This window comes from Chionomys nivalis, chromosome 1 (genome assembly GCF_950005125.1).
Source record: "Chionomys nivalis chromosome 1, mChiNiv1.1, whole genome shotgun sequence".
Taxonomy (NCBI): domain Eukaryota; kingdom Metazoa; phylum Chordata; class Mammalia; order Rodentia; family Cricetidae; genus Chionomys; species Chionomys nivalis.
Window position 1 is genome coordinate 162,027,167 of NC_080086.1, and position 14,260 is coordinate 162,041,426.

General features: G+C 39.3%; 1 protein-coding gene across 1 annotated transcript in view; it reads right to left on the minus strand.

The window, feature by feature from the left end:
* Mgam2 (maltase-glucoamylase 2 (putative)) overlaps positions 1 to 13,876 on the minus strand; it is a 75,981-nt gene extending 62,105 nt beyond the window's left edge. Inside the window, exons 1-9 of the mRNA XM_057792906.1 lie at positions 13,759 to 13,876; positions 9,592 to 9,668; positions 5,549 to 5,672; positions 5,331 to 5,440; positions 4,896 to 5,050; positions 4,024 to 4,195; positions 2,923 to 3,022; positions 2,013 to 2,125; positions 107 to 232 (exon numbers count right to left, since the gene is read on the minus strand). Coding sequence (XP_057648889.1) covers positions 107 to 232; positions 2,013 to 2,125; positions 2,923 to 3,022; positions 4,024 to 4,195; positions 4,896 to 5,050; positions 5,331 to 5,440; positions 5,549 to 5,672; positions 9,592 to 9,668; positions 13,759 to 13,876 — 1,095 coding nt within the window. The remainder of the gene's footprint in view (positions 1 to 106; positions 233 to 2,012; positions 2,126 to 2,922; positions 3,023 to 4,023; positions 4,196 to 4,895; positions 5,051 to 5,330; positions 5,441 to 5,548; positions 5,673 to 9,591; positions 9,669 to 13,758) is intronic.
* Between the last annotated feature and the right edge of the window lie 384 nt (positions 13,877 to 14,260).

Below are 14,260 nucleotides of genomic sequence, written 5' to 3' on the forward strand. Positions count from 1 at the left end.
TCTTTCTGTTTTTCCTTCTTAATTGCATTCTTAATTGAATAGAATGCAAGGAAAAAGGAAGAAATGAAACTGTATCTAAACCATGATAAGAAAAACCTCTACTTACAAAAGGGATGACAGCTTTACGGTTTCGTTCTATAACCTCTCTCAACCCCTCAGTGCCACCGTAATCCCTGCGGCTGAGCTGGAAACCAAGGCTCCAGTAGGAAGGCAAGAATGGCCGTCCAACAACCTGGGAAAAGAAGTGAAAAAGCATCTCAGAATTTATAACAAACACTAATGAACATGGTAACATCAAGTTCACCTGAATCATTTATTCCTTTTTGCTTTCTATAAAGTCCTCAGATCTAAAATTGTCAGAAACAAAAGGAATCTCCTGCTACAAAATTCCAAAGCTCAAGTCTTTTGTCACTTAAAATAACTAAACATCTCCCAACAGCAGCAGCTGCAGAAAAGAATATAGGATTTTCAGAATATATTGGATTAATAATGTCATCCTGTGGCAGTGTGTCTCTACCTGTGGGTCAAGATTCCTTTAAGGGTCACATATCAGATACCTGGAATATCAGATATTTACATTACAATTCATAACAGCAACAAAATTACAGTAATGAAGTAGCAATGATATAATTTTATGGTTGGGGTCACCACAACATGGGGAACTATATTGAAGGGCTGCAGCACTAGGAAGGCTGACAAAGGGGGAAAGGAAATGGGGTTCGAGATGTAGCTCAGTTGGTAGAGTGTTTACCTAGCAGGCAAGAAAACGTTGGCTGAACTCCAACAGTAAAATTAAAAACTAGAGGAAATGGGAAAATGGTCATGGTTGTATCTGGTTTGAAGGTAGTGTCTTAATTTCTTCGCTTTTTGCTATGATAAAATACCCCAATCAAAGCAGCCTAAGGGGAAAAGGGTTTATTCTGGTTCAAGTTACAGTCCATCATGGCACGGTAGTCAAAGCAGCAGAAGGTTGAAGCTGCTGATCATACTGCATCTAGGGGAGAGAGAGTGAGAGGAGGCAGGGAGGGAGAGAGAGCAAAGAACGCTTTCTGATGCTTTCCTTGCTCCCTCTATCCTATCTAAAATATAGTCTCACCTGTAGGTCTTGATATATAATTAATGTAATCAAGAGAGTTCTCCTTAGGCACTCCTGCTGGCACATCTTCTAGATAATTCTAGGTTCTCTCAACTTGACCATTAACACTAATCTTCACAGCTGGCTCTTTGTTTTGTTGTTGAGTGGTGCTGAGAATAGCGACCAGAGTTTCATATAAGGCTGATAAGCCCTCTACCCCTGAGCTGTAACTCTGGCCCTAAAAAGCAGTAATACTCACTCACCAATAATCTAGTAATGTTTGCAGTATAATACGGTCCCCCATAGGCACTGAGAGTATGACGACACACAGCAAGCAGCATTTCTGCCTTCATGGAGCTTGAGTGGCGTGCAGGTAACTCACGCAAGTACAGAGTGGTGTGTGGCAATGGCAAAAGAGTAAAAACTTCTGGATCAAGGGTATGATGAGTGAAAAAATACTATGTGCTTGAAATTCAAAATTTCTGAGTACCTCAAGACAACATTCTAAAACAACTAGAACCCTGTTGCAAATTATTCTAAGAGTCCCTGCCCTCTAATCAGAGATTTTTCTCTCAGTTCGTATCATTCTTTCTTATTTATTTATTTGTTGATGGAATATTCGTTGTGGATTTGTGATCTCAGGTCTTTGGAATGCTTGATTATACTCACAGGAACAATGGCGTATGGTAAACGGACATGTCTAACAAACAGAATTAAGCGCTCTTTTGCATTTCTCACGGCTTCCTGGATGGTGCCTTCAGTGACCCAGAAAAGGTCCAACCAATTTATTAGAGTGAAGAAAAAATTATGGGATACTTGTAAGCTCAGAATTTATATCCATACTATCTACTAATAAAACTTCAAATTTTGTCTTGTTAACTCAAACAAATATATGAAAACTAGCAAGAGCCCCACAGTAGGGAGGGCAGAGCCATACCTCCAGGTATTCTTGAACTACTTGCTCTGGCGTGTTTCCCAGGAAGATGTAGAAGTCAAGAATGCCTCCGGTTGTGCGGTACGTGACGGCAGGAGCAGGCTGAAGAGTGACCTCTGAAAGGGTTAAAATGAATGATTAGAATCTTCTGAAGGAACGCATCTCTCAGAAGCACGAATAGCTGGATTGTCCCAAATTATGCTCAACTTTCAAAGGAAAATGAATCACATAGACTCGTTTTATCTGAACTTCGTTAATTTGAACAAGATACCCACCAAAGTGAAATTTTGTTTTGTTTCATGTTGCTTATAAGAACAAAGAGCAAATTTGATTGTATCTGGCAACATTAGAATAAATTTCTATGTTACTAGAAATGGTTTAATCCAAAGGAAAACCATTTTGGAAACTTACTAGGTGAGTTTGGTATATTTCTATATATAGATATGTAGATATAACTCATATATAGTCATTTATATGACAGCTATGTTTTTAAATCAATGAGGCTTCTTCTTGCCATATCACTAATTAGAAGCTGAAGGAAGATGACTGCTGAGTGTGGCTATGAGACTCAATGCACAAACACAGACTGCTGCCGACAGGCAGACAGCCTGAAACACATGTGAGTCTACAGGTATCTTTGGAGTGTGTACAGCAATGGATCCTATTATCCACACAATGTTAGGAGAAACATTCCAGCAGAGGAAGTCCCTGAAGTAGGTTTCAGCCAAGTGTCCCTAGCCTGAGCTGGTTTTCTGAACAGGCTAAATGTTATCATGTACTTGTTTCAGCAGAAACACCATACGTGCAACACGTGACTGTTACCCGAGGTTCTCACAATACACATAATTCTTAGAACTAAGAACAGCAGCCCTAAATCTATACATAAATAGATATATGAAAAGATGCTTCTTACCCATGGCATTGCTGTTCAAAAGGAAAACCCCCAAAGAAGCCCCACTGGTATCTTCAAGACACAAGAAGAATGTATGTGCTCCATACAGATTAGCCATGCCCTGTCAACAGGAAGGAAAAACAGAAGTAACAGAATTATGTGTTTAAAATATTTATCCTGAAAGTTATGGTGGACCACACCTTTAATTCCAATATTTAGAAAGCAGAGACAAAAAAATAACTACTTTTAAAACAGCCTATGCTATATAATGAGGTCCATGCCAGCTCGATCAACATAACAAGACTCTGTCTGTAATAAACAAAGAAACGAAATAAATAAATAAGATTCATGGAACCAAAATTTCATGTTTATACTTGCTCAGCATTTAATCAAGTGTTGTACCAAAATGACGGTATCACAATAAATGGAGAAACACAATATTGTGTATTATTTAATTGAATGCTATTCAGAAAAGATATACTGCAATAATATAGCTCAAAATGTTATATGAAATGAAAGAAACAGACAATACTGCTGTCTTTGAAACATGCTGACATGCAATACAAGAGCAGAAAGAAAATTTCCATCTACAGACTCCATGGTACCCAACTGATATTCTTGTCTAAATACTTAATTATTAAAGCAAGAATGCATTTAGAAAAGATGCTAAAGTATTTTCCTCTCTTCATTTATAATACATGAAAAATTAGTCCCTTTCATGGTTTTTATTTTGAGACAGGGACATAATAAGTAGCCCAGATTGGTCTTGAGCTTACTCTGTAGGTCAGGGTGGTCTTTAAGTTGCAATCCTTTTACTTCACCCTCTTGAATAACTGTGATTATGTGCTCACACGAAGAGGCCTGGCTGCCTGGTTATTTTTAATATTATCTTATTTACCTTATGTAATTACTAAACTTTATTTTCAAAAAAAAGTTTTTTTAATTTCTGTATTTCTAATTTAAAAGTCTATTAAACCCAATAACAAGCTTTCCCCAAAACAAATTTATGCAAATTGGGCAAAGTAAAACCTAGTTGTATTTTTGTCAGCTAATTTTGGGAGCAAAGGGTGGGTATTCCTGACTGCGAGCCATAAACTGGGGTGAGGGTGGACATAACCTCACCTCTGTGGGAGTGGCATCTCTGGTGAAGATGGGCCAGGTGTTCCAGCTCATGTTGTGGAGGTATTGCTGATGGACATGTTCCCCCAGCCCATACACATTGGAGCTGGGCAGTCGGAAAGACAGCTGCAGGTACTGCTGGGCAAACTGAAGGGGCCCGATGCCTGTGTCCAACCTAAACAATGGGGAGAGGATAAGAGTCACAGAGGCACTCTGGCTCTGCAGAAAGCTGCATCTGCCTGTTCACAAGCATTCAGAGATGAGTGACCTCAGAATTTAGCACCACTTATCACGCTGCCTCCAATGCTGTTCTCATGATATCATCAATTCTTTGAAGTTAGGAGCGCGTCATAGGATGGGACTTCATCACCACAGGTTTATGACCAGAGGAAGAACAGAAGTGCAATTTTACAACTTCAGGTGCTACTGTGGATGCTAAGTATTGCTAGCACAGGTCACTCTAGAAAAGCAGTGAAGTATACTTCTCTGTAACACACTAGGACCAGATTTGGGTGTAGGTTTTTTTTGACATTCATATTAATATAAAATATTATTTATGCTTTATACCATGAAATTTATTATATAAGCTCAAATTGGTTTTAGGTGCTTAATGCTAAGATTCAGAGGTAATGATACTGTGAAATGGCAGACAGGAAAGTTTGTGTACAAGTGTGAATAACTCAAACAATAAAATTCCCTAGTCCATATTACATGAGAACATAAACATGCGTGTATACTTGCTATAAACGTACATATGAAACTTAGTAAGTAGTTTCAACTCATTTCCATGTCCTACTCATCTTGCTGTGTATGTCAGAGTGAGCTACATGGTGATTCTGTATTCAAAGATGGACAAAGAGTGTGGAGAAACTCACAAGACTTTCTTGTTGCTCTTTCGTATTATTCGGATGCTGAAGGGCATTTTGATGACCTCTACAGAGTAGCTCAAAGTAGATGCATCAGCAGTCCCATTCATGAGGTTGATGTTTTCATGGGAGACTTCATAGCGTAACTCATTGAAATCAGTGATCTGAGAAGAGAAAAATAGAAAATACAATTCTGGGCAAGACCACCTTTCTGTAGATCTATGGAAATGCTGCTTTTGAAGCAGTGACCCATGAAAATATTTCCAAATCTTGCTCCTGTAGATTTTGATCATCCAGTCAGTGTGTCCTGTAGAGATGCCTGCCCTTCAGCGATGTCTACAGAAAGGAGCCCTCTGTCCATTCACCCTTGCTTACTACAGAGAGGAAGAGGGTAAGGCATCACTATCTCCAGAGATGTATCCAGTGGGTAACATCCTCACTAACCTTAAAATGAAAACGGTTGGCTGCCTGATATTCAGCTGTGAAGAGGGCATCAGCGATATCATTTCCAAAATGAGATGGCGTTGACAGCTTTTTCAACTGAGCAGTAAACCCTAAGGCGAATAAATGAGAATAAGAGACTGTGTTAGCTTTCATTTAGCAGCTACCTTGGCTGGATCACAAACACTGACTTCCTAGGACTAGATTCAGGCAGTGCTCACCTGTGCTTGTATTTGTACGGACAGTGGTGACTTCATAACCCCAGTTCTTAGGGAAGAAGCATGCAGGGGCTTTGGTATCTGCCACTGGCTTCCAGCAGCATTTATACTGCCATCTGCAGACATCCTAAAAATAATAAAAAAGAACTGCCATTACATAAAATACAGGAAGGGAAGTGTTACTTACCTACTAATTTACAACCCATGTTATTCTAGGGAAAATTTGAGATAGGTCGTAATCAAACTCACCCATGTACTCATCCTCAGTTTATCCATCCAGTTATCTAGCCATCCAACACACGTTCTACATTTACCAGATAAAAAGTGCTAACACAGATAAGTAAGACCTAGCTTGCGTTTCACTAAACTGGCTGCTTAGTTGTATATCAAGACAATTAAAATAATAAGAATGACAGGATGAGTTGGGAATGGCAGGATGAGTTGGGTGTTCCAGCAGAGCGTCTCCCAAAGTGAGGGAAACACACACCAACCATTTCTCCCAAGCTAGAGTCTAGGTGGATGAGAAGGCATGCTAGGTATGTAAGAGGTAAATCTGTTCTTAAAGCACCAGGACAAGATAGACAGAGGAAGCAACGACATGGCAAGATCAAGAGAAGGGCACACATTAAGCTGTTACCTTGATTCTAGGGAAGGAATTTGGAAGAAGAAGAATAGGAATGGGACTCTCCAGTTTTGTTCTGTACACTTGTCTGACTCTTGTTAAAAGAATGCATGTGGCATAGGTTCTATTATGAAGATTAAGGGGATGCCATCCCATTGCTTATTTCCGAATACTACTGACAAGAGTTTTAGATGCCAATAGATGTAACAGCTCTGAAAAGCCAGAATGACTTTTATGACTGTCATCTAAATATTTATGGAGAAAATACTAGCATTTCTAACTATACAGTCTTTTAAAATATGCATTTATTTTCCCAAATTAAACAGTCCTTGCCTTGTTCTTTCCACATAACAAACACCTGCAGATTAAAAGAAAAGGACTTTGAGTATCCCAGCTGCCTCTGAGGCAGACACTCAGAACATCTGCCACCTCTGAAACTGAGGTCCACGAAGCCCCAAAGGTCAGTTTCACTGCTGTAAACTATGTCAAAGTCTACAGACCTCTATAAAGAACAATCACTCTCCAGATAAACATAGTCTTTGTGTGCAATCTGTTCTAAGTGTTTCTTTCAGTACCACATACCAAAGGTCAAAGCCTGGAGACAAATAATTACCAGTACTCCAAACTCTATGTCCCTTTCATACATTGCTTCCCCGTACTTGCTCCCTTGTTTTTCATCTCGGTTCTCAGCACACCAGACAGCCCTCTTACACTCATGTCTGCGCTCTCGGTGTGGACTCCCAACAAGTCTCCTTGTTTCCCCGACCCCATCACCGCAATACCACATAACCCTAAACGGTGTCACTAAGTCACCTCCCAGATAGATTCTGTGCCACTTGCCAACCAGATAAAAATAGCAAAATAATTTAAGAGCAGACAGCCGATGAGGAAACCACCTGGAAATCAGTTAGCTCATCTCTGTGTGATGTGCGCATTGTGGCAACTGAGTTTCTGGTAGGTACTTAAATTCTATTAGCAATGTATACAACTTGTTCCAAAATTAGGAAATCTCATTTCCATATTTTCCATTTTAACACACTATTTTGTATGCTTAGATAAAAATTGAACTCTATGTAGTTTAATTTTCTAAAAGCTACTGTGGTTGAATTATTGACTTTAAAAAAAGATCTCAAAACTTACTGAATTTTCAGAGATGAGAAAAAACTTAACATTCTTTGTGTATACATGAGATGAGAAAGAAGTGATATATATATATATAAAATGTTAGAAAAAACCTTAAAATTATCTTTATTTTGAAAGAGCATTATCATATTACAAAACTTCAACAAGGTCTACATAAAATAGAGGAGAACTGAAAAGTAAATTTAAGAAAACTTCTGGTTGTAAAATCACTATTCAAAAATCAGCTTCCAATCAATACTAATAATAAACTGAAACTTACAATTTAAAAATATTTAGACGGAATAAAGCATTAAATATTTTTTAAAACTCAAGGCAATGTATATAATGCATACACTGAAGGTAATGTCTTTGAGGACTCACGAGAATTATCCCAGTCCTATTGTAGCTACGGCCGTATGAAAGGACAAAAGAGTCATTTAAAAATCAGATACCAGAAGCCAGTCCACACTTACAAACTGTCATCTTTCAGGGAAGGCACCACAACAATTCAGAAATAAAAAGCCTTATCCCACACTTGACAGTGGCTTCAATCGGCAGTGGCCACTGAAGATTCAGGGTGGGACCCAGTGGAACTCCACGGGAGTGAGAGGTCAACACCTTACAGTGGCTGGAACAGAGGCTGCAGACCAGCACCAGGGCGCAGACCAGATCTGACTGAGGGTCATTTCCACGGCCATGCAGAGAATTCTATAATCCACACAGGGGCGAGAAACTGCCTAGGACCCAGGCTAAGGTTTACAGGTCACGGAGTTCCACATCTCGGAGCAAGCTACAAACCCAGACAAGAGGCCTGATTTGACCTGGACAATTCTTTCGACAGTCAGAGAAAAACTCTGGCCCTAAGTACCAGTTCCACAGAAGAAAATGACACTTCGATCCTACTATAACTTAGTCATTCCTGGACACTGTTAATTATTCCACTGAAAGAAGAGAGGGGCTTCAAATTTAAGAAAAAAATTGTGCAATGATAGGGTTTCTGACCATCATCACTTATGTGAATATTTCTGGAAGAACTGCCAAGTGCAATGGAGCTTATGAATGAATGATAACAAATATTAAAATACAGTAGAAGCATCAGCTATTATTCGGGATGTAGCCACAATTAATATCTCAAGTTAAAAAATTAGGAAAACTTCTTTGAGAAATGGTAGCAAGTTTAAGCTAATCAATAATTATACAAAGTAATGATAATTTAAATTAAAGGTAATAATATAAAATAATCATTAGTAAGAAAAGCATCCTTATAATCAAAATAAACATCAGCTAGAAATACAATGAACTCTATTTGCAATAAAAACTGAAGCTGTAGCTGGAGTGGTGGTGATGTGCACCTTTAATTTCCACATTCAGAAGGCAAAGACAGGTGGATCCCTGTGAGTTTGATGCCAGGCTGGACTACAGAGTTCCAGGCTAGCCAGAACCAACCAGAGAAACCCTGTCTTAAAAAACAAAAACAAAAACAAAATCCCTGAAGCTATGAAATACCCAGAAAGAACTTCCCAATAAAATGCGTATTAAGAACAACACACACATACACACACACACACACACACACACACACACACGTATGATCTCCTTTACTCCCAGTACTTGGGAGGAAGAGGCAGGCAGATCTCTAGGTTTGAGTCCATCCTGGTCTGCGTAGTAGAGAAGCTGTTTATCTCTTAATAGTGAGAAGATATACTAAGATACCAATTCTTAGAAAACTAAAATTTAATTAACAATCCTAATTTCTACTTAAATGTAACAATATTAAATATCAAACGTAGAATACAGGGTATGAAATGAAATCTAAGTAAACACCACTATCATGGTTTAGGTCACACAGTCACAAGAAGACAATGTTCAAATATTTGCTGTTCTCATGGACATCAGCCAGGAGTGAAATCTGTTTCTTCACACGTGTCCATTGGGATCTCAGTTGCCAGGAACTCAACTTCAGAAGACCCTTGTTACACTCAGTGACATAAATTCAAGTGCCTTAGTCAACCACACTTGCTTGCTGGGCTACTTCTAGAGGAACAGTAGAGTAGCCCACAAATGTTTAACCTCTCCAAGGTCAATCCACACCTAGAAGTGGCTCCAGCCATTGGTATCTTGCTTCTACTTTGGCCTTTGGAACTTGTCTGCGCCTGTACCTCATTTTCCAGCCTATTTCCCGTACTTCCTTAGTGTAGCTGTTTATTTTATTTATCATCAAGACAAGATGTTGTAGAACCATCAGACACCGCACCATTTCTCCCTTCGCAATTAACAGACTCTGTAGGACTCCATGACTGACCTCTGTCACCACCTCACCAGGTGCACAGTCTATTCTTTCTGACTCAGCAATGTTTGGACAATCAGGAGTAAATGAACCTGTAAAGAAAGTAGAGACCAAAGTTAATACTTGTGTGTAATCACATGTACAGATTCTAGGTCTGTTTTCCAATCAAATCACTGGTAGCTGATACCAATATTTATACATGATGTTCACTTCAAACAATAATTGCTTCTTTATTTAAATTAGTTGGTTGACTTTTTAAGACATATAATCTTCTTACCATACATTCAGTCCCATAAAACATGCAATACTATATGTGCTACCTAGTTTTTTATGTCAGTTTGACACAGACTGGAATCATTTGGGAATGACCTCAATTGAGAAAATGTCCCAAGAAAGACCTATGAGCAAGTCCATAGTGCATTTTCTCAATTACTGGTTGATGTAGGAGGGCCCAGTGAACTGTGGGTTAGTGCCACCTTTGGGCTTGTGCTTCTGGGTGCTGTAAGAAAGCTGGCTGAGCAAGCCATGAGGAGCAAGTCAGTAAGTCACACCCTCCCGTGGCCTCTGTGTCACCTTCGGCTTCCAGGTTCCTTCCCTGCTTGAGTTCCTGTCTTGACTTCTTTTAGTGATGGACTGTTATCTAGAAGTTTAAACTGAAACAGCTCCTCTTCTCCTGAAGTTGGCTTTGATGCCATGATCTTTATCACAGCATTAGAAGCTTAAACACTACGGTTTTCATTAGTTTTTACAAACTCGGGAAAACATTAACTACCAATAACTCTACAACACTTTCATCAAACCCAGAAGAAATCACATCATTACCAGTGATCTCTTTCTAGTCACCTCTTCCTCGGGTCTCGGAAAAATATTCATCTATTTCCGTCCCCATGTATTTGTCTATTCTGGTTATTTTCCGTATAATGGAGGCATTCTGTGCCTACTTGCCCTCTCCATGCTGGGATTTTTGTCTAACTTGGGCATACATGAGTCTTTGCATGCTCCTAGAACACTGTAAGTTCATATGTGCAACCTCCATGTTGTGCCCTGAACTGACTGTGTCTTTGAAGTCTCTGGCTCTATTACAATCTTTCTACCTCCTTTTCCTTAGGGTTCTCTGAATTTTGGTGAGAGGACTGTGGTATGTTCATCCCCCTTTGGGCCGAGCACTCTACAATCTCTTACTCTATGCACACTGACGGTTGAGGGTGTCTGTGTTAATTGCCATCTACTGCAGGAAGAAGCTTCTTTGAGGAAAGCTGAGTAAAGCAAGGGTCTATGGGCACAGCGAGGAGTCGTTAGGAACCATGTTAATAACCACGCCCACTTAGAAGAACAACAATATTAGATGAGTATTTTCCATGCATCCTAGATATTAAGTAGCATAATCTGTGTCATTTGAAAATGTTAATGTATTTCCTGTGGCCTATATTTTTCTCAGCTAGATAATGTCACTTAAAGGGCAACAATTTTCAGTTTTATTTCATTCCAATCTGGCTGTCCCTCCCCCCTCCTCTTTGGTTTCTGTGCTTGAGTCTCAGTTAATAAACTGCTACCTAATCTGAGGTCTTGAATATTCTTATCTATGCATTGTTTGTTAAAGGGTCATGGTTTGAAGTCGTCTATTTAGATCTTGATCTATTTTTAATTAATTTCCACATAAATTGCCGGGTAGAAACCCAGTATCATTTTTCTACTGCATGGGTATATCCAGTTGAATTACGCAGTTGGTTTTTGATTCATTTGTTTATGTTTGGGTTGTTTGTCTGTCTATTTGTCTGCTTGTTTGATTTCAGCAGATTTTCACTCTGATCCCGAACTCATTATGTAGCCCATTTGGCCTTGAATTCATGGCAACCTCCTTCATTAGCCTCCTTCATTAGTGCTGCGATTCTAAGAATTAGTCACCATACTGGGCTTTCACTTTAACTTCATTCCACCCTTTTCAATGGACTGTGGTACAGAACTGAAGGTATTTCTGATATTCCTTTAGATGTATACTTTCCCTCAAATTTAGTATTATTGTCTTAGTCTTTCAGAACTTAATTGAGCCTTCTTCCACTTAAGAAAAAACAGAGTGTGGCAGAGTCAGAGGCTTCATGAGTGATCCAAGCCAGGATTTCACCCAGTTTCAGACAGCAATTACTATGGGTATAACAGGGACTCTCCAGTGCCTTTGATCCTTATATATATCTCTACTATCCTATGGCTCTGGGGAGGGGTAGTTAAAACTGGATTAATGATTTATTTAAGCGTGAAATCTGAAACTACAAAATTCGTGGAAGAAAATCTAGAAATAACGTCATAATTGACTTTGCAAAGAAGCACAGGCAACAAAAGCAAAATTAGACAAATGGGACCATACACAATCCAAAGTTACTAAGCAGAAGCCATCAATGAAAGGAAACAGCAACAAAGAGAGAGTGATGTAAGTCAGATGTCCGATAAGAAATTAGTTTCCAAAGTCTACAAGGAATGGCCCAAAATGACTACCTTGCTTTACAATTGGATAAAGAAACTAATTAGTATTTCTCTAAAGAAAACCTACTAGTGGCCAAAAGATGCAAAGGAATGCTGAACATCACTGGTCACCAGGGACTTGAAAATCAAAACCATTGTATCATCAGAGCAAAGGTACCATCGCCCATGAGTTCAGATGGCTATGACCAAACCAAAGACAAGATGGCTGCTGGTGAGGATGTGAGAAACTGGAATCCTTCTGTACTGATGATAAGGAATTACAACCAAAACTACTGTGTGCTCCTTTAATACCACTTCTGAAAACTTAGAGGTTTAGGCCTTAAAGAGATATTACACTTGCACAGTAACTGTGGCACGATTCACAGTGCCAAGATGTGCAGACATCCTCAATGTCCATTGATGGCAGAATGGACAAAGAATATGAGTATTAAAAACAGTGAATATATGCAGTCTCGGGGAAAAGGAAGAAGTCCCGCAACATGCAAGAACATTTCTCTTTTCAACCCATGGGTACACAGCTTCAAAAATTATGAGGGAAAAGTCAGTTGTGTAAAACCAACTAAAGCAGTTAACTGCTCTGGATGGATCAGAGAGTGTTTTAACATGAATGAGCACATGAAATTTAATTTTATGCTAAGTAAGGGAAGAGACACATACAATAGGTAGTTATCTCTTTTGTTATTTAAAAATGTCTTAGGGAAGAAGTAGAAACAGGCTCAAAGTAGGAAGGTGGGGAGGGTACTGAGCAGAGTGGAGGAGACTAAGGGGAGGCTGTAGTCATGAATTGCTGAAGAGAAGAATAAGTAAAAAGAGAAACGGGGTGGTGTAAGAGAGAGAGAAGAGTGAGGACAACGCACAGGCAAGATCCTGCAATCAGCAGAGCTCATCTTCAATGTGTGTCTCATCTACAACAGTGAAGAACTTTATCAAACAGAACTCCAAACTTCAAATTTAATTAACATAAATTTTTATTTTACGTTATCATTGTTGCTTTTGTGGGTGGTATGGGATCTCATATTACAGACTAGCCTATGTAACTCACTACTATGTAACCCACTTCAGTAAAAAAAAAAAAAATGCATGCCACTTTTACCTCAGCTTCCTGAGAAAAGCAATTATTTATATTATATATGTTGTTATATGTGTTATTTTATTATTTCAAATATAATGTTTGCATCGATGAGACGTTACTCCGATGCTCCTCTGTGTGTGCATGCCGTCATGAGTGTGTGGGCGGGGAAGAGAGGAAGAGAAAGGGAGGGGGCGGTTTCAAAGGCGGCATTTGGGAAGAAATCACAACTGTTTCAGTCTTGTTATTCATGAGAGGCTAACGTTAGTTAATGCACAAAGACTGGATTCATTGGCTCTCCACTTCCTCTGAGCCAAAGTCCATTTCCACAGTGATGGAGTTGGCACTGTTCCTTCTCGCGCAGAGCTCCATTGTGTATAATACGGCATGGGTATCAGGTGAGACTAATTCTAGATTCTATTGAAACTGCATTAAATGAACTCAGAGTGCCCAGAATATCATTTACATCCAAAGTTAAGTTGCAAAAACAGAATACTTATCTTGAAGAATGACTTAAACTAATCATGGAGACAAATTTTAAATAGCTTGATATGGGATGGTGAGGAATGAATAAAAAGGTATCTCTGGCATCCAGAGAGGACTTGCTTTGCTCATCCTCCAAGCGTAACACCCACCATCGTCCTTACCTGGAGAATCCTCCAGCACAAGAAGCAACAGAAGGATATCTACTGCCAATACAACTATATTGAAAATGATCAGAAGGACTTCCAATACACTGAGCTTTCTCGCCATCTAGACAGAAACAGAAAATCAAGTTAAAGTAAACCACGTCAGAGCAGACACTAATGGTCAGCATGGAGGACTGGAGATACGGCTTGGTCAGGAAAGTACTCGGTTCAAAACACAAGGCCCTAAGTTTGGAACCCCATCTGGGCATGCAGCGGAGGCAGAGACAGAAAGGTCCTGAGCTCTGCTGGGTAGCTAGTCTAGCTGAATCTCTCAGCTAGGGTTCAACAAGAGAAACTCTTTCAAAAAAACACAATGGAGAACAATAAAGAAGGACACCTTTTTTTTTTCTTTTGGCCTCTACATGCACATGCTCAAATATTCCTGTACACCTCTATCCATGCATGCACATACACTACACAGACACACACATAAACAGAGATACGTACA